This window comes from Eurytemora carolleeae, unplaced genomic scaffold (assembly GCF_000591075.1).
Source record: "Eurytemora carolleeae unplaced genomic scaffold, Eaff_2.0 scaffold1162, whole genome shotgun sequence".
In the NCBI taxonomy this organism is placed as follows: Eukaryota; Metazoa; Arthropoda; class Copepoda; order Calanoida; family Temoridae; genus Eurytemora; species Eurytemora carolleeae.
In genome coordinates this window covers 85,725-113,341 of record NW_019397056.1, presented here as the reverse complement: position 1 = coordinate 113,341, position 27,617 = coordinate 85,725, and the positions used below count along the sequence as shown (strand labels likewise).

Genomic DNA, 27,617 nt, shown 5'->3' with positions numbered 1-27,617 from the left:
GTTGGTGGAATCTTAACTGGGGCTGAAGATTTTTCTGGTAATTTACCACTAATCAGGGAAACTCTTGGGACCTTACCTTAGACCGCTGGGTTTCCTTGGGCCCAGAAAAGCTTGAGAGAACAGTTTTGACTGTCTTCTCGATCTCTTCTTTCCTCTCTTGATTGACCACAGAATCTCAGTATTTGCAGGTCCCTGGTACAGAGCCATGACCTGTTGTATCAGGCTCATGGTGGCATGTTAGTGGTGCATTGAGTAAAGTGGGGGGTTAGACACTAAACAGGTATACAGTTGACAGTAGATGTTTCCAGTCTGAATATCAGGAAAACACTGACTGAATGCTACGAGAACACTGAATAATTATTTGACCTCTAATGTAAATGGCTAGGGAATGCAAGGAAGGTTTAAAATAATATAAAAAGTACCTCTGGAAAATGTTCAAAATATTGTTAAGGATAAAGAAATTGTCTGCATTATTTAGTGAGATTGTTTCAAAGTTTTCTGACATTATATTTGCTCTGTTTATTCTAAGCAAAAAAAAGCAAATTGTTTTTCCACTCTAATAAAAGATACTTCCAATTCTATTCATGTTTTCAAAAGAATAAACTGTGCATTAGCAATAAGTTTAGCACTATGATATCTTCTAACAATATGCATTTACAAAGAATGTGGAGAGCCTGGGACTAACAGGGCAGTATGTCTAACAGGTCAAGTATGCATTGAGGAGGTAAGATGATTACATTTATGAATTGATAATATTGAAATCTATTTTGCTTGTTAATGTTTATCTAATCAGACATGTGAAAAATGCTAAATTTTTGTGAGATAATTTTTCCATTTTCCTAGACTCCCTAGAGTGGATGTTATTACTAAAAGATACTTAAAGTGATATTGAAGCTGATATTTCTAATATTACTTTGCTTTATATCATAACTACACTGTAAATATGAATCAATTAAGTTCCAACTTTTGTTTTATATTGAATATGATTATAGTGGTGGGAAATGAATTTGTTTCTTTACACATGAAACTCCAGTTTATTTCAGGGTTCCGAGCATGATATTTTGTTCACTTTAATTCAATATATGTCCATCTTAAACATAATCCCTGTAAAACTTTGTTTGATATTTGATATAACTAAGCTATAAATCCTGGTTTTTACAAACCATGTTGTTTTATTTTCTATTATAAAATTGTTAACTGTTAAATAATATTATTAATTTTATCGATCTGTTTAGGCAAAGAAGTGTCAAGGTAAAACATTAAGAAAATATTCATTTAAGTATTGATTCTCTTCTTCTATTTTCTCGTTCTTCCAATCAAATAGAATTAAGACTGAGAATTACAATTTATAAAGAAGTAAGGTATAAAAGTAAAAAATGCAAAATGTCTTTTTTTTTAATTGAGGAGATTGTGTTAAATTTAGATGAAAGTAAGCTATACTTGCTCATTTTATACTTTCAAGGTTTTTGAATTTGAAAGTAATATTTATACATAAGAAGCAGGTCAAAGAAAAAAAATTGTATTAATAAATTTAATTTCATTGTAGCTTTAAAAACACAATTTTAAAGAAGATAAGATTGTTAGATTTGTGTTGAGCCTTTGACAAGATACCCTGTGCTTACATATTTCAGGTCGAAAGGTAAACTGTAAAAAAGTTGGAAGAGGGTGCTGTGGAGATAAAGGAACTTATGGAAGAAAATGCAGGAAGGTATTCAGTGAGACCACAACCATTAAATGGAAAGATTACTCTTATAGACTCATAGTCATAACATGTTTTTAATTAGGAAAATATGAACATAAAACACAGCAATAGAGCAGTAAGGAATGTGGTTTTGTTTAATTACAATTGGTTTGATTTATGAAGACTGTCTTGCCTTTGTTTATGCTGGCTTTTGTACATTGACTACACTGTAAATATTAAAACGTAATAAAAAAATAAGAATCTTTGGAAAAGAATATCACAGAGGTTTTTTTAATAAAATTATCCCTGAATTATGAATATTTTGAAAACGGCAAAAATAAAAAAAAATCCACATTTTTTTAAATCATTTTTTTAAGAAAAACTGAATGCAGAACAATATTTTTAAAACTGTTAATAATGTAAGTCATTATTATTAAGAAAAAGTGGATATAAATATAACAATTTCAGGATACATATTCACGCCACCTCTATTTTAGAATAGACACCACCTAGCAGCCAAATGCGGCAGCTCTCGAATCGTAATTTCTGGATTAAATAATCAGATTTTTTGAATAATTTGAAAAAACTTCCACATTAATTATACAAATATCAATTTAATTAAATAAAAACACGAACAGAAAAAAACAAATAGGTAATTAATTAAGATTTATTGAATGTATATGTAAACTGTACAAAATAGCATTTGACATTCTCCTGTTCCCCCCCCTCCCTACAGCCCCGCCCTTGTTGTACTGGTTCTAAATTTATCACATGCAGTTTGGGCGCATTTACTGTAGAAAAGATTATTTATACTTATTGTACTGAGGAAAAAAATTATAACATACAGTAAATATAAAAATTCATTGAAATACTCCATACTTAATAACATGAAATACCATTCATTTGATATTTAATTTAAAATATAACTATAATTAAATTGTGATTTGAAAATCAGAAAAAAAATATAATAATGAGATTCAGTGGTAGGCGATAATATCAATATAATGGAGACAACTTTTTAATTCAAGTTTTATTGTTAACAAGCTTTTTTTCTGAATTTCAAGGTTACATGTAATTAAAGAGAAGTCATTTAAAAGCCTGTTATAAAGCTCGATACAAATTAAAATTTAAACCATTGTCTTGGTATTATTGCACCACTGTATTATTTCACAAGTACAACACTATTCATTCATGCTGATGATGATTGATGCTAACTTGTTTTACCAGCGATTGTGATATTTGTTAGGAATAAAGAATCTAACATCTAATGCATTCACTGAAAAAAAACATCGTTTTATCTTCTTTTTATGTCAGTGGTGCAGAGGCCAGCTATATCTTCAAAATTGTTGAGTGATTTAAAATTCGGTGATATTGATGGACCAAACCTCTGTAGAGTAAAAAAGTAGATATTAGTTCCACATTTATTGAAAATATATTTCGGTCTGGGTTCACCCTCGTCCGTTCTCAAGTTAAATTTCTTCACAATTGTCGAGCATGTATAACAGCAGTTTTCACTGAAGTCAGTAGTGAACTAATTAAAAACTACCTGTTCTGCTAGGCCCCTATGCGTGCTAGCAGGCGATTCCTGGGTGAGCCGGGGATGGGGGGGGGGGTTGGAACGCTGTAGCTGCAGCATGGCCTGGGCCGGGGGCAGATATACGCGTTCACTGTCTCACTCTCTATCTAACTCTCAATCTATCCTAAAATTTTTATTTTTTGATAAGAATCTTTAAAAATTTTTAGCTTGAGATTAACAAACTTTCTTTATTTCATTTCACATCAGAATATAATTTTTTTTAATTAAAAAAAATTACAAATTAATGTCAAAAGAATTTAATTTTAATCAACAATGAAGGTATATGTTTTTACAATATTTTTGTAATTTTTCAAATTTCATTTATTGAAAAAACATATCTTTTACAAAAAACTTAATAAAAGGAAAACTATTTTTAGTTTTCAAATAAACATAATTTTTGAATATTATGTTAAAAAAATTAAATTAAGAAACAAATTTTAAAAAATGTTGCTGATGTATATTTACAGTGTAACACTGTCAAACTATTTTTCCATATAAACTTTTCATAATCATTAATAAGAACTGATTTAAAACCTGAAAATAACTAATAAGATTATTTTTAAGGGTGGTTGGTGTGTACGTGGGAATGATAGAACAGGAAAATGTATTGGAGGTGAATTGTAAATTTTGAACTTGTTTAGATTGGCCAAATAGTAGAATCATGCTAATAAGAACAATTGTAATGGCATTTTAATTTTAATTGCAAAATTAAGCTCAAAAGAAATTTTTTTACTTTTGATCAGCAAGCACAACAACAACAACAACAACTACTACAACTACTACAACTATAACAACTTCAGTGCCATGTGTCCAATTATGTGAGGCAGTAAGTTAATAATTTAAAATTAGTTACTTTCCCATGTTTATTTTAACTAATGAAAAGGAAAGATAGTTGTGAGGATCTGGGGTTAAATAAAAGGGTCAAACCCATTAATTATTTTCTTCCTTTTAACTAATATGTGTATATTGTACATTATACATTGTATTGTACAAGAGTTGACAATATACTCTTTATCCTTAAACCTTGTTCATCCCTTCTCTTTAACATTTTCTCCCAGAGAACAATGTAAATATATATTTTGTTCGCCCAAGGGAGAGAAAGTCATGAATTGCAAATTTTCAAGAGACAAATTCACGCATTTAAAAGATGAATGTAGCATTTTCATGAACAAAGTTTTAACAAAAATACATAACTTTTTAGCATGTAAATATAGTAGATATTATCAACAACACAATTGGATATATGTACTAATTAATAATTAACTGTATAGTTTAATCAGTTAATAATGGTGCTTAAAGAATGGGATTAAACTATGAATTTATTTAAAGTGAGATTTTCCTTCAGGAGAACTGCACTGTGCCGAAAATTGACTTTTCCTAATGCTTTCTCAACTTTTTTGATAATATTTCATCACTTGCTATTGCTCGTTAAGAAATGTCATCAAACAAGTTTCGAAAACACTTGGAAAAGTAAATTCCTGGTTAAGTTTGCAGTTAGTTCTACTTAGTAATTTATCGCTTAAAGTAAATAAATAGTTGCAATCAATTTATTTCCCTTTCATAATCACTAACTAGGACTTTTGATCTATTCTGAAACAACTTTGTAACAAAAATGGTGTAAACTGTAAATATACCCATAAATAAGTATCTACAAAATCCATTTTTCGGTATTTTGTCTTTTTTAAAAAAAAAAAAAAATTTCTAATAATGTGTTTTATTGAAAGATTGTATACTTGTTTAAAGTTAATAATCAAAGGTTTTAGATTTTGAATAATTTAAACTTTTAAAATTATTTGGACAAATTGATTCAACTGTATTTACAGAACAAATATCTTATTCCAAAAAAAAGCAGATTGCACAATTTTTGCAATTTTTTTTGCTAAATTAGGGGATTTGCACATTTTCAGTTATTTTTGAATATAGGTACATTCAGCATTTCAATTTACTTAGTCAATAAATAGTTGGATTTCTGCAAATTTCCGATTTTTTTCGCAGAGCCAAATTTAACTATCTAGCTCAATTTTTTAAATATTAATCAATGATAAATTTCACTTGACAAAATTTGAAGAAAAATAGTACACAGTTAGATTTGGCTCTGATGCTCTTACAAATTCTGATAATTTGACAATTCTTGAGTGTTATGGATTTTATTCTTATTTTCTGTTTTTTTAAAGAAGATTTAAACTTTTCTATGTAACCAAACCCCCCCCCCCCCCTCCGTGGTAACCAGAATGAATAGTTTGTGTATAAAGCATGATGGAAAATTCCAGAGGTCAAAACAACCCAAACCTGCCCCCCCCCCTCCTACTCTTTTTAATTTATTTTTTTTTAGTATTATGCAAATGATGGTGTATATATTGAGGCTCCAACTCCTCCCCAGGAAAATCCAATAAACTTTAATAGATTAAAGGGACTGTAAAGGATAAATGAAAGGGGGTATAGGCTGACTTGATCGCAACCCTTGAAAGTTCTATTTGATGTTCCTAGCTCAAGAAGTTGATATACAACTTTGTCAGTTTTATATGAAAATTCACATATATACAATATTGTATAAAAGTAGTAGGTTTTACAGATCATATTCAGCAAATATGCAAATGCAACCAATCTATAATGGCAATATTAGCTTTAATCATGCGACATACCTAAATTATCCTGTGGTTAAATATTTAACTCGCCAAAATCGACGAGTTAAAATTTAAACACAGGGTTAAAATCTTGAAATCCTGCATTTTCCCAATTTGTCTATTATTCAATCATCATTCAGCTGAGAAAGTGGCATTCAACTTTAGGATATATTTAAAAGTGAAAACCCAAAATACGGTTGTATATTGAAATATGTTTTGTTTTCGGTTACGTAAAAACAGCTGATTAGCGATGGTTACGTAATATTCTCCGTAAATCTTTTTCTCTGATTGGTTCAGATTTTTCCCAGGAAATTCAAATTTAAAATTGAGAAAGTATAATTGTTAACCATTAACTTTAAGACCTCCGTGTAATGTCGTCTTCAACTTAAAATCTCCTCTCGGAGAAAGCCAAACCAAATTTTCAGCCCGCATTCTCTTTGTACTCAGTCCCACAGAACTTAAAACATTTTCGTTTATTGTGAAATCATTAAAGTTAAGCAAGAATATTTTCATATGAAGCATTAGTGAATTTCGTTAAACATTCAACTGTAATTTTTCAGAAGTTTAAAAACGTATTTCAATACTGATCAACAATAAGTCTCCCCCTATCACACCTAAATAAATCGTAGGATTTTTTCTATTATTAATGTTCATTATAACATTGTGCAAGTAACCATGACCTATAATTTATATTATTTTTAGGAAATAAAGCTTTTGTTATCGATTTTCTTGAGACGGGGTTACTCTGTTGTGTGTATTTGCGGCAAACTGGGAAAGAATTGTCCGGGGAGAATAAACATCCCCCACCAGAATCCTGACAGGCCTATTACTCAGATTTGTCTAGTGTGTTGCTGTTATCTGTCAACAATAATATTTAAGTAGCTACTCATTATTTTACAGAACTTTTAACCTCAAACTTAAAATTCGCGCATTCTTTAGTTTTAGACTCAGGATGAACTTATTTAGTCATTATGAGTAGAAAAAAGTTGGATTTCTTTCATATAGTACATTATAACTAATATATATAATCCTTTGAATATTTACCTTAAACTTTAACTGTGTGATAAATACATAATGCGATGGTCTTAATCATGTGATATCGATAACATCATGTAGGTATTGAATTACGTCAATTTCTGTTAACTTTGTAACTTGCGTTATTGAATAAAGTTAGAGAATTTAGACTCTGCTTTGATTACTTTAATGCAAAGTAGTCTTTGTTCGACATTCAAAGAACGAGTGTAGATCTTGCTAATTGTTTTGGCATTGATTTCCGCTTCTTTCTGTTTGACATCAATTTGGCATTGAATCAAATTTGGTTTGAAAGATAGCTAGGGTGCTTGTTGAATTATATGAGTTGAGATGTGGCTTGTGTGCAAGCCTGAGAGTTTTTCCTAAGTTATTGGATTCTTGTGTCCCTGTGTGGCATTTAGAGCCGGTCCTGGTTGAGTATAAAGTCTAAGCTTGAGTCCTATATTATTGGATGCTTGTGTCCCTGTGTGGCATTTAGAGCCGGTCCTGGTTGAGTATAAAGTCTAAGCTTGAGTCCTATATTATTGGATGCTTGTATCCCTGTATGGTATTTAGAACCTGTCCTGCGCCCGCGCTTTAAAAACTTCAGCTCGAGTCGTAATTCCTTAAACCTGACTTTAAGACCAAATGTTCGGCCCAACAGCTTGTGTCACGTGATTGATAGCTGCGAGATCTTAGGCTCGACTTAAGGAGTTAAGCCCAATGAAAATAAAACCGACCTTGGTTGGTTTTAGTGAAGAATAAGGCTCAATGTTGGGTCTTCTTCTCATCAAAACCCGGAATGCGCCAATTCCAACTATGAAAATCCGCCAAATACAAAATTTAACCGGTTTTATGAACTAAACTCTGTTGAAAATTAGATGCAATTTTAATCCGAAAGCCCGAGCCGTAAATAAGGCTCAACAACAGCTTAGACCCGAGTCGTATTTTCTTGAATTTTTTAAATCGCCGGCTCTGGTTGAATATAGAGTCTGAGATTTGTCCGAAGATATTGGATGCTGGTGTCCCTGTGTGGTATTTAGAACCTGTCCTGGTTGAATATAGAGTCTGAGATTTGTCCTAAGATATTGGATGCTGTTGTCCATGTGTGGCATTTAGAGCTGGTCTTGTTTGATTGTGTAAAACTGCTACACCTGGATAGATATGTCCTTATAAAAATGTTATGGTGTAGGTATTTGCTATTTACCGTTCATTCTTTTATAGATAGTTCCAATATTTTTAGGAACCTGTTCTATGTGTTTGCTCTTTTTATTGGAACAATAACATCCTTCTTGATAATTCTGTTTGTTCCAGTAAAAGAACGATCTTTCCCTGAGAACAAAGCCTATCTAAATTTTTTTTAAGTGGTTTTAACTGACAGTTAACAAACGGCTTGAAAAACGTCCAAACATGCCCAGCCCTAACCATGTGACTTTCTATGTCTGACTTTTGCTTATTGGATTTCAGATCTGTAACAATGTTTGTGGGCAAATTTATGGTGACTATAATGATAAATATAAATGATTTTTCAAGTAAAATCTGGACAAAAATATGGTTTATAATAATATAAGATTGAATACCCATGCATTCTTCTTCACCTCTTAATGTGATTCCTTTTCTGTAACCTTGAAATTATTTGACCCGAAATAAATGTGAATATAAATATATTGAAAATTCATATATATATTTATATATATATTTATATAAATCCAAAATAAAAATGTTAGAACTCTATTTAATAGTGTACTTTAGATTAAGTTTTTTTTTTTTGTGAGATTCTGAAAGAAATCGAAAATTGGCAGATTTTCTTAAATTTATCATTTCTTAGAATTAAAATATGGAATACTTCAGAATAGTATATAGATTAATAAATGCAATTTGACCCTTTTTTGAAATTAGCCTGGAAATTCTAATCCCCCCTCAGAGGCGTATTTAGAGGGGGGGGGGGGGCTACGGGGGCTGCGGCCCCCTGGTTCAGTGAAAGTAATGGTTTCCAATGTAATATATATTGTTCATGTTCAGTGAGGGGCTCAGAGCAAGACCCAACCCGAGATTATTTGTTAGTTTGGCGGGTATCGGAAAATAAAGCGGAGAAAACTGTTAAGCTCGAGTTAAGACCTCCTCCTAAGAGATATTTATACCAATATACTCCCGCCGCCAATCGAGGCGTGATCGGAACATGGCAGAAGTGTTCTAACTCCAAGCTATTTATTAATTTATTCTTTACATGATTTTGTAAATATGTGTACTCTATTTTGGGTCATTATTTGATTCTCGTTGGCATGTTGTGATCTTGCAGTTCAATATATCTGATATTTTCATTAAAAGTAAGAAATGATACAAAATCTTTCATTATTTTCTTCATTTCTTCATTTTCAATTTTATGAAGATCAAAGATTTTTTCCTGCAACTAAGATTCCATTTTTTATGAAAACTTTAATTTAAAAAACACACTTTCAGATTTAATAATTTGCTTTTTGTATAGATGAACTGTGTAGACAAAGTTGAACCTCTTCCATTTGAATCCGGGCAGGAGAGAAGGGGTTCAACGATCGTTTTTCAAAAAGCGATCGTTTTTCAAAAACAATCGTATAAAAAACGGTCACAAATCGTTTAAAAAAGATAGTTTTCTAAAACGATTGTTGTTTCTTTTCTAAAAGTTCAAAACGAGTGGGTCGTTTTTAAAAACGATATGTTTTTTTTCAAAAACGAAACAATCGATTTTGAAAACTATTGAAAAACAAAACAAAAAACGATCGTTTTCAAAAACGATTAACAACCCTACACAAGACACAGTAATTGTGTTCTGTAGCGTAAACAAACCCATTTCACGTAATCTTAATGATTGATTTAAAAACTTACTAGTAAAGTTATTCGCTTTGGAACAAGGTGATAATGCGCTTTATTATTGCTTTAATGTCGTCTTCATATTCTATATGTTTTTGGTTCTCACTGTAATCACCCGCTCTAGTAAACCGTGGGAGGACACACTTCCAGATCAAGATTTAGATGCTAGTTTAGTCGTGTCTACCTTTTTATCAAAATATCATTTAGGTCAGAAGTATAGGGAGTCCATAGGTTTCCAGATCAAGATCTTAGATCCTAGTTAAGGCTTGTCTACCTTTTTATCAAAATATCATTTAGGTCAGAAGTAGATTGAGTCCCCAGGTTTCCAAATCAAGATCTTAGATCCTAGTTTAGACTTGTCTACCTTTATCATAATATCATTTAGGTCAGAAGTAGATTAAGTCCCAGGTTTCCAGATCAAGATCTTAGATCCTAGTTTAGGCTTGTCTACCTTTATATCATAATATCATTTAGGTCAGAAGTATAGGGAGTCCATAGGTTTCCAAATCAAGATCTGAAATCCTAGTTTAGGCTTGTCTATACCTCTATATATCATAATATCATTTAGGTCAGAAGTATAGGGAGTCCATAGGTTTCCAGATCAAGATCTTATAGATCCTAGTTAAGGCTTGTCTACCTTTTTATCAAAATATCATTTAGGTCAGAAGTTTAGGGAGTCCATAGGTTTCCAGATCAAGATCTTAGATCCTAGTTAAGTTTTGTCTACCTTCATATCATAATATCATTTAGGTCAGAAGTATAGAGAGTCCATAGGTTTCCAAATCAAGATCTTAAATCCTAGTTTAGGCTTGTCTATACCTCTATATATCATGAGAAGTATAGAGAGTCCATAGGTTTCCAAATCAAGATCTTAAATCCTAGTTTAGGCTTGTCTATACCTCTATATATCATGATATCATTTAGGTCAGAAGTATAGAGAGTCCCCAGGTTTAAAAATCAAGATCTTAAATCCTAGTTTAGGCTTGTCTACATGTATGTCATAATATCATTTAGGTCAGAAGTTTAGGGAGTCCATAGGTTTCCTATTCTAGCTTTTCTATACCTCTATATATCATAATATCATTTAGGTCAGAAGTATAGAGAGTCCCCAGGTTTCAAAATCAAGATCTTAAATCCTAGTTTAGGCTTGTATACATGTATGTCATAATATCATTTATAAGTCTAAGTATAGGGAGTCCATATGGTTTCCATGTGCAACAAATTTTTTTCAATTTCACGAAAGTTTGACTAAAAGTTTATGCGAAATGATGTGCAAAATTTGTGTTATTCTAGTCCTAACGATTACTACAGTGGCACTATAAAATAATTTTGCCTCCTACTAATATACGATTTTGAATTTGTTCAGATAAGTTATACCAACTACGGATTTTTGCGAAATTACGAATGGAAACCTATTTCACAGGATATTATCCAGATCAGAATGTACTAGGTTTCCCAGGCAACATGACAGTTGGTGAATAGTCTAAAATGTTTTCTTACATAATCTGATAAATTGTTTGATATAAAATATGATGATAAGAAATACTAAAATGCAGTAATATTATAGTAAAATTGATTTCAAACAAATATATATTTGGGTAAAAGATTTGTTTAACGAAATAAACTACATGGAGTCTTAAATAACTAAAACAGTATTATGAAAGACGACAATAAAAACTTTTCACCAACAGTCATGTTTCGTTGGACACCCTGTACCAGAATGTGTACCATTTAACATGATATTACATAGAAAGTACCATTGAACATGACAATTTCTTTTTATTGTTCTGAAAAGCATGCCGGCTGCTTGATTATTAATAAAGGTCTTATCAAAAATATATACTCCTTAGTCCTTGTCCTAGTAGGGAGGGAAGGCCAAGAAGCCATGAACCCCGTGGAAAATCTCCGAACCCTGTGGAGTGGTCTCCGAACCCCGTGGAAAGTCTCCGAACCCCGTGGAGGAGGTTTTTTGAAAAAAACGTGATCAAATATAAATATTACTTGTAAATTAGCAATAATTTTCCAATTTTCTCGACATACGAACTCAATAAATATAATAATCAAGTTAAAGAAATAATTTTCATTATTGTTTTAATTGTCTTTTTCTCCAAATTTTGTTTTCCCGTAAAAAAGGGTGGATCTCAAGTATGACACTATTCATAGAATTATGTTTGTTACCTTTTATTTCCTGTTTTAAATTAAAAGGTCATTGCTTAAAATAGAAAATTAAGTTTAAATAGTAGTATACATGGGGGGGGGGCTACGGGGGCTCTATCCCCCTCCAGGATCTGAAAAATCTTTGGTTTATTTATGATTTGATGACTCTTNGTCTGTTTATACATTATGATTATTATTATTTCTACCCTTTTCATTATTATTGATATTTTTATCTTAGTAATAACTGTTGTTTATATCTAATGTATAGTATATAATTAAGACCCTAGAGGACCTAAGACCCCTAATGTATATAGTATATAATTAAGACCCCTAGAGGACCTAAGACCCCTGATGTACATACTATATAATTAAGACCCTAGAGGACCTAAGACCCCTAATGGTATCAGGAATCCCTAAACTGAAGTTACCTCCAACAGAACCAATGTTTGTAGATACAGTCTCATTTAAACAGGTAGTTTTTGATAGAATTGTATTTAAAGGGATTGCATTTAAAGGGATTGTATTTAAAGGGATTGTATTGAAAGGGATTGTATTTAAAGGGATTGCATTTAAAGGGATTGTATTTAAAGGGATTGCATTTAAAGGGATTGTATTTAAAGGAATTGTATTTAAAAGGATTGTATTTAAAGGGATTGCATTTAAAGGGATTGTATTTAAAAGGATTGCATTTAAAGGGATTGTATTTAAAGGGATTGCGTTTAAAGGGATTGCGTTTAAAGGGATTGCATTTAAAGGGATTGAGGGATTGCATTTAAAGGGATTGTATTTAAAGGGATTGCATTTAAATGAATTGTATTTAACCCTATCACAATTGGGGAGGGGGGTTCCCCCCCCCCCCCGTGGTTTCTTCTGAATAACTTAAGTATGGCTTACATAAGAACGCTAAGCTTCTTCACTGTTTCAACATCATAGTTGAAAACAAATTTAGCTAAAAAAAAAATGTTTGATGATGCATAGGGGTAGGGTAGAGAGTGGTCAAACGGCGGCTCGGTGTTTATCAGAAATGGTTGATAACTTTTTATTAATTAAAAATCCTCCCTTACACCCTAACCATTAAAGTTAGAGGCATAATTTTTTAATGAGCAGGCCTTGAAAAGTTGGACTAGGGACATGTATCACATTCCTCTATCTCAACTCTAAGGACAGAATCATAGGGGGGGGGGGAGTGTAAAAATACCCCCCCTCCCCCGGCAACTTTATTAGACAAAAATAGCCCAATCAGGATAGGGTTAAAGAGGTTGTAATAAAAGAATTGTACAGGGTGTCCCAAAAATAGCCCAATCAGGATAGGGTTAAAGAGGTTGTAATAAAAGGATTGTACAGGGTGTCCCAAAAATAGCCCAATCAGGATAGGGTTAAAGAGGTTGTAATAAAAGGATTGTACAGGGTGTCCCAAAAAACCATGGGAATTCAGTGACGAATTCGATATCGTCTTTGTTATAAATTAGCATTGCAATATCTGATTTCAAAGTCTATAATATTTTTATGTCTGCTAGAGTTTATTTTACGAATAGGATTAAAGACTGTAAAGATGTGTCTATAATGTCTCCGCAAGATGAACAGTGAAGACGGACATGTTTACTCTGTTTGTATACTGTAGTTTCCGTGTTAATTACAAAGTACAACCGTATGCAGTCAAAACATAAACAAACAAATTGTAAACATAGCAGACGAAAATCTTATGGATCAGCACAGCTTTCTCAGTAGGTATCACTATACTAAATCAAAGAATTATTTAAAAAGACGATATCGAGTTCGTTACTGAATTCCCATGTTTATTGGGACACCCTGTACTTGCTAAGCTTTGCATCAAATAATTAATGAAATTATACAGTTCTGAATCAGTCCAGCCGGGCCCCTCTTTAAATAGAGGATAACACAAAGCATTATTACATTAACATCACTTCTAGAAATCTTTAAACTGTTCTCTGCTAAAGTGACTTGTGCATATATTGTTTACAATTGAACCTTAAAAAGAATCTCCTAAAAACAAGGATTTACCTATATTTTTGATTGGATAAATAATTCAACATAACTGTTGAAAATCAACCATTGCCATCTTTCTTAATACAGTGAAACCCTTAATAACGAATACATCAGAAGAATTTATCAAATGTCGTCTTAACAATTTTTCAATGAGTTTTATACTAAATTACGTAAATTTCAGTATTTGCGAAAATAAATAAATAACCATGAATATGCGGGAACAGTTTTAAAAAGTTCCATATAATCATTAAATTAAAAAAACTAAATATCTGCAACATTCCATTATCAGAAAGTGAAGAATACGACATTTGATGAATTCTTTCGATGTATTCGTTCTTAAGGGTTTCACTGTACTTACACTTAAAATTACGCTTGCAGTCCTTTTAACAGAACTTGCATGAGATTTAAGATTCAAAATAATTCATAGATAAAGAGGTATTTTCCAAATCTGGTCATAAGGTATCTTTGAAACGATAAATTTGATTAGCAACGGTTTTGGACGAATTGTCCACCAATATATATATACCAATACAGCCAGATAAAGGAATTGTCGGTAAAATGCTAAGTAACCTTTATTCAAAGAAGTATCTTTTCATTACACAATAGTGCCCTTTTGGTCTTTATTTAATCAATAACACAGAACATATATTTTTGATAATTTTGATACGATTTAAATCTTACATTAAATTTTATATACATTTAATTTTTTTTTTGTAGGGTGTTCCACCGGTGTTAGTTTCTGCAACCTTTACTAACGTTGTTGTTACAGGTGCAGGACCTTTTTTATCATACCCCCCACCCCCTTTAAACAGTTTTCTTTAATTTACAAAAATAAATTAAAAATTGAAAAAAATAGAAAAGAATTGTTTCTAGTTTTATTTTAGAAATCTCACTTAACGGCTAAAATCATACAAAAACATGTACAAAAACATGTACAAAAACATGTACAAAAACATGTACAAAAAAAACAAGAAAGACTTTTTAATTCCATGCATATAAAGGGAAAACGAAATTTTAGACTAAAGTTGCAACTTATTTATTTTCAGGTTTATCAACATTTATCACCAACTATATTGACGCAGACCCTAATTCCCAGTAAGTATTTTTCTTTAAACTCAATTTGATGGAAAATGATTTTGTTTACAATTACTAATGATTCGGACAGCGTGTTAATAATCAATGGTGGCACAAGTAGAGATGGGCGTGTTCAGCTTTTTTAAATTTGCGTTCGTTGTTCATTTTTTTAGCAATCGTCAAAAAAAGATTACGTTCGTTCTCAAAATGATCGTTTATTTTCCTATTTCTTTTATTTTCCCCAGTAAACGATCGTTCAGTAAAATCGTTCATACTGTAAAATCCTTTGTATAGTAAAATCATTTGTTCAGAAAAATCTACAGTTTTTTAAAAAGTTTGTTTCAAAAAAATCAGAATATAAATCTAAATTTTTTAAACTTTCGACCAAATTATTTCTGAAAAAGTAGAAAATGAAGTTTTGTTGCTAAAAACAAGGTATTTTCAGTAAAAGTTCCCCTTTGCCACCATATTTCTTTTCAATTAAACGTAATAGTATTATACAATTTGCAGGCTCAAAAGGTCAAAACATAGATTTTGTTAAAATGTTCAGAACTATTTTTTTTCCCTAGTTAGTCTAGTTATAATCCTATTCATTGCAATTCAGTCATGCATTCTAAATATCCGGAAAAAAATACAGAATTATTTCATTACAAACATTTAAATTGCGTAAAAAGTCACCCCCCCCCTCTCTTCTCCCTCTCCGCTCCCCCTCTCTTCTTTTTTTAACATATGGTTTATGTATATTGCTAGACTTAATGCATTTAAATTTACGGTTACTTGCATTCCTGTATCTAGTCAGGATGATATTTTTTCTCAAAGAATCGTGAATTTGCGGCATTTGCGCGCAGAGTGCCAAATATTTGGTTTGGTTTAAATAACGGTGTAATCTGACATTATTAGTCAATGCCCTTTACCCTCGAAGCGAAATGGTAAATTTAATTGAAATTTAAAGTTTTAAAGGTTTTTCTTTTTTGTGTTTTCAAAGTTATTAGAATAAAGATTTTGTTACTGAAAATCTTACTTTTGGAATTCATCGATTTTGAATACACCGTCCCATGTCATATTGGATTATCTCCAAGCTTTAACGCCAAAAATACGCACATAACACTCGAAAAAACTAGTATTTTCTGCAGGCAACTTTTTATAATAGCCTTATACAACTTTTTCAAAATGATTCATTCTTCTTAAATTTTCTGATTAGTACCGAAAATCGTAATTTAGAGCCATTAACGATCAGTACACCCTATACTTTTTACATTTTTTCTCCCGCATTTCTGTAGTTGAAGAGTTAAAATACGCAAAATCCCTATGTATGTATTGTAAGCTTTAGAAGAAAAATTGTCAAATTCCTGGAAATCATTCTAATTCAAAGTCCATGACCACCGACATTAATGTTTTAATCGATTTCCTGTTTTGTCTGCACAGGGTGGCAATGTGCGCTTGATTAGATAACAAATATTTAAAGCGATCTGATCTAATTAAAAATGGCAAGAAACGAGTATGTTTTACATTGCCGCATTGATGTTTACAATGTCTACTATACAGTATTTGTTTATTCTTATTTATTCAATTAACAAATGTACTATAATATCACGATAAAATAAAGGTCCTGGTTTCACGTCTCGCAACCCATTTTTACCGCTTTATGTAGATTTTAACTACTGAATCTACGGTGGGACCCATAGACGATATTCAATGCAATTTGATTGCTTTAAAACGAATAGTTTTAATTGCCAGCATACCAGCATGAGTTTAATGTCCATTGGACTATTTTAAGTCATGATCTGTCGGTCTCGATCGTCTTCTAATCCATAGTTTAGTGGGGCTGCACTACATGGTTCTGCGAGTCAAGTTTTTTTTTTAGAACTTTAAGAATTGGATTGACTGTACCGCAAATGAATATAGAAGGTTTCTACAGTATAAATGGAGAGGTAAAGTTTCAGATTTTTTTATTTTAAAATTAAAATTTAGTTTCATTTTTATAAATTAATTCAAACTCAACCTGTTAAAGGGACAGATCGGCTGTGTAAGGTAGTTAAACTGAGTATGCAGTGTTGTGGAAAAATTCTTTAGAATTAATTTGAGACATGTAAAACGTTTCCACGATGTATAGTTACTGGGTTTGAGCGCAAAGTTTACGTTCAAAATCATGAATTTGGGTGGGTACGTTTTCAGAATCGTTTTTTTATTATTAAATAACGACAACGAAACATATAATAATAATTCTATAGTAAACTAATTAGATTTTTAGGAAAATAGTTCTCAAAAGAAATTTATCAATAAATCGAAGTTAGAATTAATTATTTCCATTGTCATCATTATATTGAATTTTTCTTTGAATTTGTTGGCAGATTTTTTCAAATTCTTCATTTGACATCTTTTTAAAGAAAATTCCAGAAAATCTGCAGAAAATCTCTGTGATTAAAGAGAGATTATAGAAACTAATAATTGAATAAGATTACTTATTTTCGATGATAAGAGTTAATTTGTATTTTCTCAACCTGTTCTTAAACAACTTATTAGTTAACTGTAAAATTTTGTTTACATTTTTTGTCGTCGATATTTAAAACTAAAATTTTTTAAAAAGATCTGAAAACGTATTCACCCAAAAGTACGATTTTGAGCGTCGACTTTGCCCTCAAACTCAGGATTTAAAGATCTTTTAAAAGTTTTAGATGTCTCAAATGAATCCTAAAGAATTTGTCCACAACACTGCATACTCAGTTTAACTACCTTACACATTAGAGGGTAGTGGAACCGTTACAACTAATGTATTCGATGTTTAGGTGTTTATTCTTCCATTAGAGGGTAATGGAACCTTCACAACTAAAATATTGGATGTTTTGGTGTTTATTTTTCCATTAGAGGGTAGTAGAACCTTTACAACTAAAATATTGGATGTTTAGGTGTTTATTCTTCCATTAGAGGGTAATGGAACCTTTACAACTAAAATATTGGATGTTTAGGTGTTTATTCTTCCATTAGAGGGTAATGGAACCTTTACAACTAAAATATTGGATGTTTAGGTGTTTATTCTTCCATTAGAGGGTAGTGGAACCTTCACAACTAAAATGTTGGATGTTACTTCTGATGGCTTCTCAAGTATAACTCCTGTAATTGATGGAAATGGAAAAAAGGTGAATCTTCAATAAATGTTCATAAAACCATCGAAAATAATTTCTTGTATTGAAGAACTAAAGTGACCCTAATTATTTACGATTACTCAAACAAATCTAATAAAATGAACATCGAAGTACGTCCTGTGTCTGTTCAGATTATTTTCACTCATTAAATTCAAAATTCGTCAAATATTGATATGTTAGCGATTTTATATATTTAAACATTAGGAATATGTAATATTTTTTTCATTTAAATTAAGATCTAAATGTGGCTTTACATTGAAAAATAAATGTTAGTCACTTGTTAATATTTGTCAAAATAAGAAAAAAATTAGTAAAAAATACATTAAAATATGTTACGTTTTTTTTTTGATTTTTTAAAGGCCTTCCTAGTGCTCTAACCATGTTAGAGGCTTATTTGTATTTTCAATAAGCTGGCCTTTAAATTTGGACTAGGTCTGTTTTACAATCTAATTTTAAGGACAAAATCATGAATTGTGTGTAAAGCCAAAATGGCCCAATATAATAGGGATAGGGTTAACAGTTATTCTGAGATCTCAAGTCTTAAAAAACTCAACTCATCTTATTCAATTCAATGCAATTCATTGCATGATAATTTGGTTTCATATAACTGTTATTTAACAAGGAGAAAAAATAAATGGTTAAAACCATTAATAATATATATAAAAAAATAAAAAAACCTCAATATTTGAGAAGCTTTCTTTTGCGTTTGCTTCTTATTTTCAAATGAATAATCTGTATCTGTATCTGTATCTGTATCTGTATCTGTATCTGTATCTGTATCTGTATCTGTATCTGTATCTGTATCTATATCTGCATCTGCATCTGCATCTGCATCTGCATCTGCATCTGCATCTCTATCTCTATCTCTATCTCTATCTCTATCTCCATCTCCATCTCCCATCTCCATCTCCATCTCCATCTCCATCTCCATCTCCATCTCCATCTCCATGTTTGTATCTGTATCTGTATCTGCATCTGTACCCGTCTAGATCCTCCAAGTCGGAAACACGAACCTGGACTTCAACATCGGAAAGGTGATAATCCACATGGAAAACTTGTTCAACGGGGAGAACAAACTACTTGCGGATACTGTCAACAAGGTAAATATCAACAATCAAAGACGATCTTTTAAAAATGTCTCAATTGTGATAAATAGTGTGTTTTAAAGGGAGTGTTCGTGAAGAGAAAAGGGGTTATTGATAAAATACACCACACACTGCACTTTTACTGGGACTACACAATTTTAAAGAAATATCTGCACAAACTTTGAATAAAAACAAAATTTGTTCCTATCGAAGATCCGTGACCATTAGTATAAAAAATAATAATTTATCAAATGATATTGAAAGATTAAAAGGTTGTAACTTTTGTAAAAAATTGATTATTTGAATCTTATTTCATTCCATATTTAGTTTTTAAACGACCACGGACAGGAAGTGCTAGCAGAAGTTAAACCGGAAATATCTAGACAACTCTCAGATCTTGTCACTAGGTAAATATCTAGACAAGAGACCTTGTCTCTAGGTAAATATCCAGACAATAGATCTTGTCTCTAGGTAAATATCTAGACAATAGACCTTGTCTCTAGGTAAATATCTAGACAATAGATCTTGTCTCTAGGTAAATATCTAGACAATAGATCTTGTCTCCAGGTAAATATCTAGACAATAGATCTTGTCTCTAGGTAAATATCTAGACAATAGATCTTGTCTCCAGGTAAATATCTAGACAATAGATCTTGTCTCCAGGTAAATATCTAGACAATATCTTGTCTTTAGGTAAATATCTAGACAATAGATCTTGTCTCTAGGTAAACATCTAGACAAAAGATCTTGTCTCTAGGTAAATATCTAGATAACTCTCAGATATTGTCACTAGGTAAATATCTAGACAATAAACCTTGTCTCTAGGTAATTATCTAGACAATAGATCTTGTCTCTAGGTAAATATCTAGACAATAGACCTTGTCTCTAGGTAAATATCTAGACAATAGACCTTGTCTCTAGGTAAATATCTAGACAATAGATCTTGTCTCCAGGTCAATATCCAGACAACTCTCAGATCTTGTCTCCGGCTCCAGGTGAATATCTAGACAACTCTCAAATCTTGTCTCGAGGTGAATATCTAGACAACTGATCTTGTCTCCAGGTGAATATCTAGACAACTCTAAAATCTTGTCTCGAGGTGAATATCTAGACAACTGTCAGATCTTGTCTCCAGGTGAATATCTAGACAACTGATCTTGTCACTAGGTAAATATCTAGACAATATCTAGGCATTTCCAAAAAGTGGTCTGCGTTTTTTGTGATTTCAATATTACCGGAGATATAAAGAGTTTGGTTCAGATTTCAATTTTGTTAAATAAAAGCAAACTTGTCGAAATCTGAACGAAATTCTTCATATCTCGGGCAATATTGAAAGCACAAAAAAGGCAGACCACATTTTGGAAATGGCAGGACTAGGGGAATTTTGTGACAATTATCTCTAGAAATTTACTTCTAAGATTAGGTTGACAAATAAACGCAGCAAATTATATCAAAAATCAAGACGACATTCAAGTCGTCCTGCATACTGTCATGTTTCGTGGGACACCCTGTATTTGTTACATTGAGAACAAACCAAACTTTGTAGCAGAGGAAGACGACTTTTAGACTCATATTGGAAAAGCTGTCGTATTTTTATTTTCTACAGTGATAACCATAAAACAGTGGAATAGGAAGACGACAGTACATCAATACTTACCAGTATTTAATGGTGTTACAAAGCTAAAGTTTTATGAATTCACTAATTAAGTAAAATAGGTCTGTTTATACATTTCTTAATTGCTGTATCTTATGTTTATTTATGTAAGATCTTGTGATACTGTATGAAATGATTTTATTCAGAGTTATGAACGACGCATTCTCTGATCTTCCTGCAGACAAGATTCTTGATAACCTCAGGTAAAGAAACTGTTCACGATTATTGAAGTTTATTTTCTTTTGTTTTATTAGGATTTAGAATGTTCCTATAGCTAAAGACCTTAGTTTCTGTGTATTCTCTCAAAAATGCGTTAGCATTCTCATTAGTTAGCATTAATTATATAAGAAGAAAAAACCGGAATATCATGCGGCACTGTGGTTAGGTTAGGACACATAATCAATAAACATGTCATAACATAACATATTGAAATAGTAAGACGACATTTAAGCGATATGTTGTGAATTTAAAGTTGTTATAAAGCAAAATATATTAGTCTAAAATTTGTCTATACTCTATGGATTTCTCCTTATCTACGTTTATACTATATATATAAAAGAGAACAAGAAACCTGGCTTTGTTTTTCCTTTTATACTTAAAGGTAGAGACTGGCTAGGTAACATATTTGAACCTAGAGTGCAATGTCATAGAGAAAATTGAAGGACTCATTTGATACCATTGCCCAAGGTACTAATGCAAGGAAATTTATTTCAGAGGTGTACGCATTTTTTGTACTGCAGTATACTGTCTTTGGGCGGAAAAGTAAACACTAGACGGACACACACACCTTGACATGGAATCAATTTTCACAAAAATAATCTATGAAATATTCTGACCTTAGGAAACTATTATGTGAATTTTCAAAATTATCAAAATTCAATGCTTTTAACCTCCTCGGATACGAGACGAACACTGATGCATTTATTCTTGTTTACAAATTCCGCCTGGAGAGAACTGAAGAGAACTGTGTACGCAGAGTATACGCGACTGCAATTATGTTTCCTTGCATTATAACCTTGCCATGAACCATCTCTTTCTTGTGAGATGATTGTGTTACTTCTATTTAGACCAACTTCTACTGGAGGCAGATTCATCGAGAATGAACCACGTGTTGTCAAGTTACTTCCACTTCAAAGGCCAAAGGTAAAATAAATGCAAAACCAATTTGGCAAATCATAATTTAAAATTTGAAAACTAGTATCTTTTTAAATACACAACCAAACAAATGGAATGGAAGGACGACCCCAGTTATGATTTCAAATAGTTGAATAAACATAATAAACAGCAGTTTACTGTAAACTGTTCAATTTAACTTTATACAGTGAAACCCTTAATAACGAATACATACAAAGTATTCATCAAATGTCGTATTCTTCACTTTCTGATAATGGAATGTTGCAGATATTTAGTTTTTTAATTAAATGATTATATGGAGCTCTTTAAACCTGTTCCCGCATATTCATGGCTATTTATTTATTTTCGCAAATACTGAAATTCACGTAATATAGTATAAAACCCATTGAAAAAATTGTCAAGACGACATTTGATAAATTCTTCCGATGTTTTCGTTATTAAAGGTTTCACTGTATGATATTTTAAAGCTATTTATTAAACTTCTTGCTTTGTAATTTAACATTAAATACACTTAAAGGTGGTTTTTGTGTCGTTTTCCTTCCCTACATTTTTTGTTTCTTTCTGTAATATTTTTTAAAAAGTTCTTAGGTGGAATTTAATTCACTTGTTTTCCCTGAATGTGAGGGCTTCAGTGGCAATAAATATGAAAAGAAATTATTAAAAGCTTTGTTTTCTTAAAAGTGGAAATCTCTTAGTTTACAATTTTCTTTTTTGACAAATATAGAGTTGTTTCTGTGACCGTTTTGTAAAGCTTTTAGTATAATGTACGTCAATTGTTTTTCAATTTCTGGGTTTCTTCACATACTTCCATTTTTATCTATGAATTACAAAAAATAGCCTTTTTTCTTATAAATTCATTTTAAAAAGCGCAATTAGTAAAATCTACGAAACGGTTACCCCCCCCCTCTCCACCTTTATAAAATAGTTTTTAATAATATTTGCTTCATTATTTTAGACTAGTATTCTGAGTTTACTAACTGGATAAAAATGAAGAAGATAGTTTTGAACCAAGTTAAAGTCGTGAACTTAATTATTATGTAGTCAACTTAAAGAGACTGTACACGTAATATCAAGTAACACTCCATTTTACGAAGGGCTTGTCGGATTCACAAAATTTAAATTTTAATTTAAAATTTAAAATCTTATCTGATTATTAGTGTTAAAGATATCTTCGTTTTCCAAGCTTTAAGAATGTTTAGTTCTAACAATCTTCTCCATTGTTTTTGTAACAAGATCACAATATAAAACAATATAAAAGATCACTAAAATAAAGAAACCACCTTTGTGAAATATCAAATTTCAAAATTTGGATATCTCAGTCATTCTTGATCATTAGAATCATTTAAGGTTGCCGGTTAAAATGGACATATTTGCCACTTTCTACAAAAGGGTCATTTGAAATTGAACATATATGGCACTTTTTGAATGAAGGGTCACTTGAAATTGAACATATATGGCACTTTCTGAATAAAGGGTCACTTGAAATTGAACATATATGGCACTTTCTGAATAAAAAGTCACTTGATAGAACATTCACAGTCCCTTTATAATCTTGTCAAGCTGTTTGATGCAATTTTATAATCCGAGTTTCCGATCGTAAAAACTTTAAAAACTGTAAAAACCGTAAAAAGCTTAGTTTTACAAGATTTTCGGCCATTTTGGTGATTGAGCCAAACAGATGATATTTCTTGATAAATAGATGATATTTACCTATACCTATATTTGCCTATACAACTGTGGAATTGGTTTGCAAATCAACTTATTAATTGTAGTGGGTCTGTGTACATTGCACAGTTTCTGTGTTTCTTGTTCAAATCATAACTTGAGTCTAAAGGTCGTCTTCCTTTTCCACAGTTGTCTTGGTACCACTGTAGTAATTTTGTGTAGCTTAGTTAATCTATTAGTCAACCAGTCTTATAATATTTTATAGTATTTAAAAAAACTCTTAAATGTATTGCTTAACAATTACGAATGGAAACACATAATATGATCTAGTCAATTGTCATTGTATATTTTGAAAATATAAGAACCTTTAATAAACCCCTTTAGATGTGTGTTAAACTTAGCTTAACGACATCCGTTATATACAGAGACTTCTTAAAACCTGTTACATGGTTTAATTGGATTTTTAAGGATTTCTTCTTGGGAGTTAGGGTTACCCACAACGAATAAGACTGTAAAGGCGAACTGAATAAATATGACGATCTCAAGCTTGTTGAAATAAAGATACATATTCTGCCTTCAATACAGAATATTTATGGCTTATTTAATGATTCGGCAAAAAAGACATAAGTTCAAAGTTGCAGTAAATCATAAATATAATAATACAAAGCCTAAGTTTCGTAAAGTCATCTTTGAATTATCATTCTTACTGGGTAGTGGGTAACCCTGTATTTAAACTTTTATGGAAGACGACTGAAATAAATTTGTTTAAAAACGACATTTGAAATTAGCGTTTCCAAAATTTAATTCAGACAATTATAATTAATTTAATGTCACCCTGTATACAGTGGTAGGTGATCATATCAATATCAAAACGACTTCTCCCGTTTATCAATGCAATAAAGACGACTTTAAATTTACCAAGCTTTCAAACAGCTTGGATACACATATAAATATGAAAACAAAGAGAAGATGTCATTTAACATCTTCTCTTTGTTAACTTTTAAACTTGTAATTTGAAAAAATATTGTTAGAAAGTAATACTGTTTATTCCAGAACGTTTTTAACAAAGTCGTCTTGACAATTTTCATTATACATTATACCTAAATGTGCAGTAATTGTAAAACTAAATTATTAGCAATAAATTATGTGGGAACAGCTTTAAAGTGCTCCATATAATTATTTTATTTAAAAACTAAATTGGCCATTATCAGTCTGTTTATAAATGCAGACCACTGTTAAATAAAAATGAAAATTTTCGTTTCTTTGCGTTCAACGTTTTTCAAGAGAACGGAAACTAAAATTTCAAAAGTAGCAAATACAAAAAATCCACAATTATACATTCAATGATTGAAAATGGGTTCTAAATGTAAGACTGACTGGACTTTTAACCAGAACTTCTATAGTTGACTGTGAATTACTAGATTAAAAATCACTTATTTTTAATTGCACATTAAAAAACATAACCAACAATTATATATATTTAGATATTTCTTCTTAACCAAGAATACCAAGAAGTCCTCCTCCCAATCCATTGCCAAATCCATTTCCATAGCCATTATTATAGCCGCCGTTATTATAACCGCTATTAAAGCCGCCGTTATTATAACCGCTATTAAAGCCGCCGTTATTATAACCGTTATTGTAACCGTTATTAAAGCCGCCATTATTGTATCCACTATTGCCATATCCATTGTTAAATCCTCCATGACTTCCATGGCTTCCATGACCTCCAAAACTTCCATGAGATCCATGACTGTCATGTCTATCGTGGCCGTGTCCGTGGCTGTGTCCGTGGCTGTGTCCCCTGAACAGACAAAAATATATTAAAAAATTGCATCATTGGCTTTATGATATAACAATCGAATATGTGTGTCGCTGTATAAATAAAGATAAGTAAGAGACGAAATTTTTCAAAACGTCCTTCCGAAAAAATGACGAACGATGAACGAATAAATTGGATCGTTCAGAGAAATTAAAAAAAAAAAACGTACGATTTAAAATCGAAAAAGATTGTTCGCATTTTATGGATCAGTCCGACCGTTAATGAATAATTTATAAACTTGAAAAAATGATTATATAAACAGTTTTTTATTCAACAAATCAAAAGCAATATAGAAATCCTTTAAGTTGAAATCTTTGTTAGACGCTGCAGAAAAAGATAAGGGTTACATGGGACGATAGGCGTAATTGAAAATGACTCTCAATTTCCGTTTCAAGATGTTTTCCTTAAACTTTGTTATCAATTAATTCTTTTCTACACTGGTTTCTATAAAAAGTATCTTGTGCATTTCTGCAAAATTAACATTATGGAGAAAAGGCAAAATTAAAAACTTTTTAATCTAGAACAATAATTTATATATTAAATATAATATAAAGGTTTTAATGGTACCGTTGTAATCGGCCATGTTCCCTATTTAAATTAAAGGTTACTTAAAATTACAACACAGTCCCTTTAAAGTAACTTGTAAAAATCTAGTTTACCAACCTGTAAGGGAGGGGAAGGGGTTGTGCCTCTCTTCTCACCAAAATATGCACTCCAGGGGTATCAAGGGGACCTGCACCACCCTCAGGGATAGGGAGACCATAGGGTAAAGCAACAACACAAGCCAGAACACAAGAAAACTAAACAAATGTTATTTATTTAAAAACAATAAAAAAAGATTTAAAACATCTTTTCTGAGGTTTAAATTGCATCTTTGTACGGATACAGAGTTACCCACAAACAATGAGACCGTAAAGACGACGTGAAACTGTTAAAATTTTACGATATGATTTATGATTTGGAAAAGAAAGAAACAAGTTTACAGTTATTAGGAACCATGAATTTAAGGAAACAGATAACATTAAGTCTGTAAACTCGTTTCTCAAGTCTCATTCTTTTTGGGTAACCCTGTATTTGAACTTCATTTTTAATGCAAAACTCAATCCTCCTCAGTCATTAATTCATATCTTACAAATTGAAAGAGTTTTGGGTATTTAACCTTTTTACTTTTTGAAAACGCCTGGCCACATTTATGTCGCCCCAATCTCAACAGTTGAAAGACAACTTTCATAGTTATTTAGATCTCTGTAAAAAAGTTCCATTTAAAAAGCAATTGTAAATTTCAAAATTTGTTCAAAATTATAAACAGATAATATAATAGTCTATAAAAAGTGTTGGTATACGTTTCGAACATAATGCTATTACAGGGATATCCGTAAACAATGATATTTTAATGAAGACCTGGCAATCTTTAAATATTATGACATATAATCTTAACGTTGACCGTTCGTCTTACGTTTTGTCTCTTCATAATTAACTTTTGATTTTTAAACAAAGAAACAAGCGCAAAATTACATAAAATCCCGGATGTTTGTGCTGAATATATTTCCAACAGTCGTTTTTTGAAGTCTTAGCTTATGCGGGTAACCGTGTATTTGTACTAAGAGTGTCATGAAGTGAAAGTATGAAATATACGTTACCGAAATATAAATTGATGTTCTCATCTTAACCAGATTTGAAAGTATGAAGATTTCTCTCCCATGTTTCTCCTTTTAAACAAAACCTTTGGGATTCCTATACCTGCGACTGTAAACTTCGGAAATTTCATACAAAAATTAAATTACGATCTTTAACATTTTCTATAAATCTTTTTATAAGAAAATCATCAAATGGGTTACACAGTTTTTCTTAACATTTGCAAAATTTACAAAAGTGCGCGTTTTTAAAACTGGTATTAAGCGGTTCAATGCTTGCATCCCCCGTTAAGACACACATTGAAGGTGTTTAAGCGCGTAGTCTAAAGGGAAAATGGTTCGAGGCTTAAAGGTCAAAAAGCACATACGATAATGGTAAATACAAGATGGATAAAGAAAATAGACCTTCATTGCAAAATTAACCATATCTTGAATGTGGTGGGAGAGAGAGGGGGGGGGGGGGTAGTTTCTACAACCCACTGTGTTTTACATACATGTATTTT

The 27,617-nt window shown here is 31.4% G+C and overlaps 3 protein-coding genes across 3 annotated transcripts; 2 read left to right on the top strand and 1 right to left on the bottom strand.

The window, feature by feature from the left end:
* Positions 1-662: 662 nt before the first annotated feature.
* On the top strand, positions 663-9,235 carry LOC111711470 (uncharacterized; the record flags this gene model as incomplete). The annotated part of the gene is given in 8 exon segments (XM_023485842.1): positions 663-724; positions 1,236-1,251; positions 1,632-1,708; positions 3,822-3,870; positions 4,001-4,083; positions 5,590-5,637; positions 8,360-8,390; positions 8,915-9,235. Coding segments are annotated over 8 exon segments (575 nt in total), but the record flags the coding sequence as incomplete, so codon positions are not given.
* A 2,857-nt stretch (positions 9,236-12,092) lies between these two features.
* Positions 12,093-24,047, top strand: LOC111711467 (uncharacterized). Its single transcript, XM_023485840.1, has 10 exons — positions 12,093-12,368; positions 14,621-14,672; positions 14,950-14,998; positions 16,842-16,908; positions 18,004-18,114; positions 19,110-19,220; positions 19,533-19,612; positions 21,006-21,062; positions 21,927-22,002; positions 22,949-24,047. The coding sequence occupies exons 1-10, from the start codon at positions 12,294-12,296 to the stop codon at positions 22,976-22,978; spliced, it is 708 nt and encodes a 235-aa protein (XP_023341608.1). The 5' UTR covers positions 12,093-12,293; the 3' UTR covers positions 22,979-24,047.
* A 1,033-nt stretch (positions 24,048-25,080) lies between these two features.
* Positions 25,081-27,223, bottom strand: LOC111711468 (abscisic acid and environmental stress-inducible protein). The gene is made up of 3 exons (XM_023485841.1): positions 27,121-27,223; positions 26,144-26,280; positions 25,081-25,462 (listed from the first exon to the last, which is right to left on the bottom strand). The coding sequence occupies exons 1-3, from the start codon at positions 27,142-27,144 to the stop codon at positions 25,153-25,155; spliced, it is 471 nt and encodes a 156-aa protein (XP_023341609.1). The 5' UTR covers positions 27,145-27,223; the 3' UTR covers positions 25,081-25,152.
* Between the last annotated feature and the right edge of the window lie 394 nt (positions 27,224-27,617).

Coding starts and splice junctions, on each gene's coding strand:
- LOC111711467 (XM_023485840.1), top strand. CDS start 12,294: ATGGTATCAGGAATCCCTAAACTGAAGTTACCTCCAACAGAACCAATG. Junction 14,999..16,841: donor GACGCAGACCCTAATTCCCA/GTAAGTATTTTT, acceptor TTTTTTTTTTAG/AACTTTAAGAATTGGATTGA. Junction 21,063..21,926: donor AAGATTCTTGATAACCTCAG/GTAAAGAAACTG, acceptor ACTTCTATTTAG/ACCAACTTCTACTGGAGGCA.
- LOC111711468 (XM_023485841.1), bottom strand. CDS start 27,144: ATGAGAACATCAATTTATATTTCG. Junction 26,281..27,120: donor GAACATCAATTTATATTTCG/GTAACGTATATT, acceptor ACATTTGTTTAG/TTTTCTTGTGTTCTGGCTTG. Junction 25,463..26,143: donor CCCCTTCCCCTCCCTTACAG/GTTGGTAAACTA, acceptor TTGTCTGTTCAG/GGGACACAGCCACGGACACA.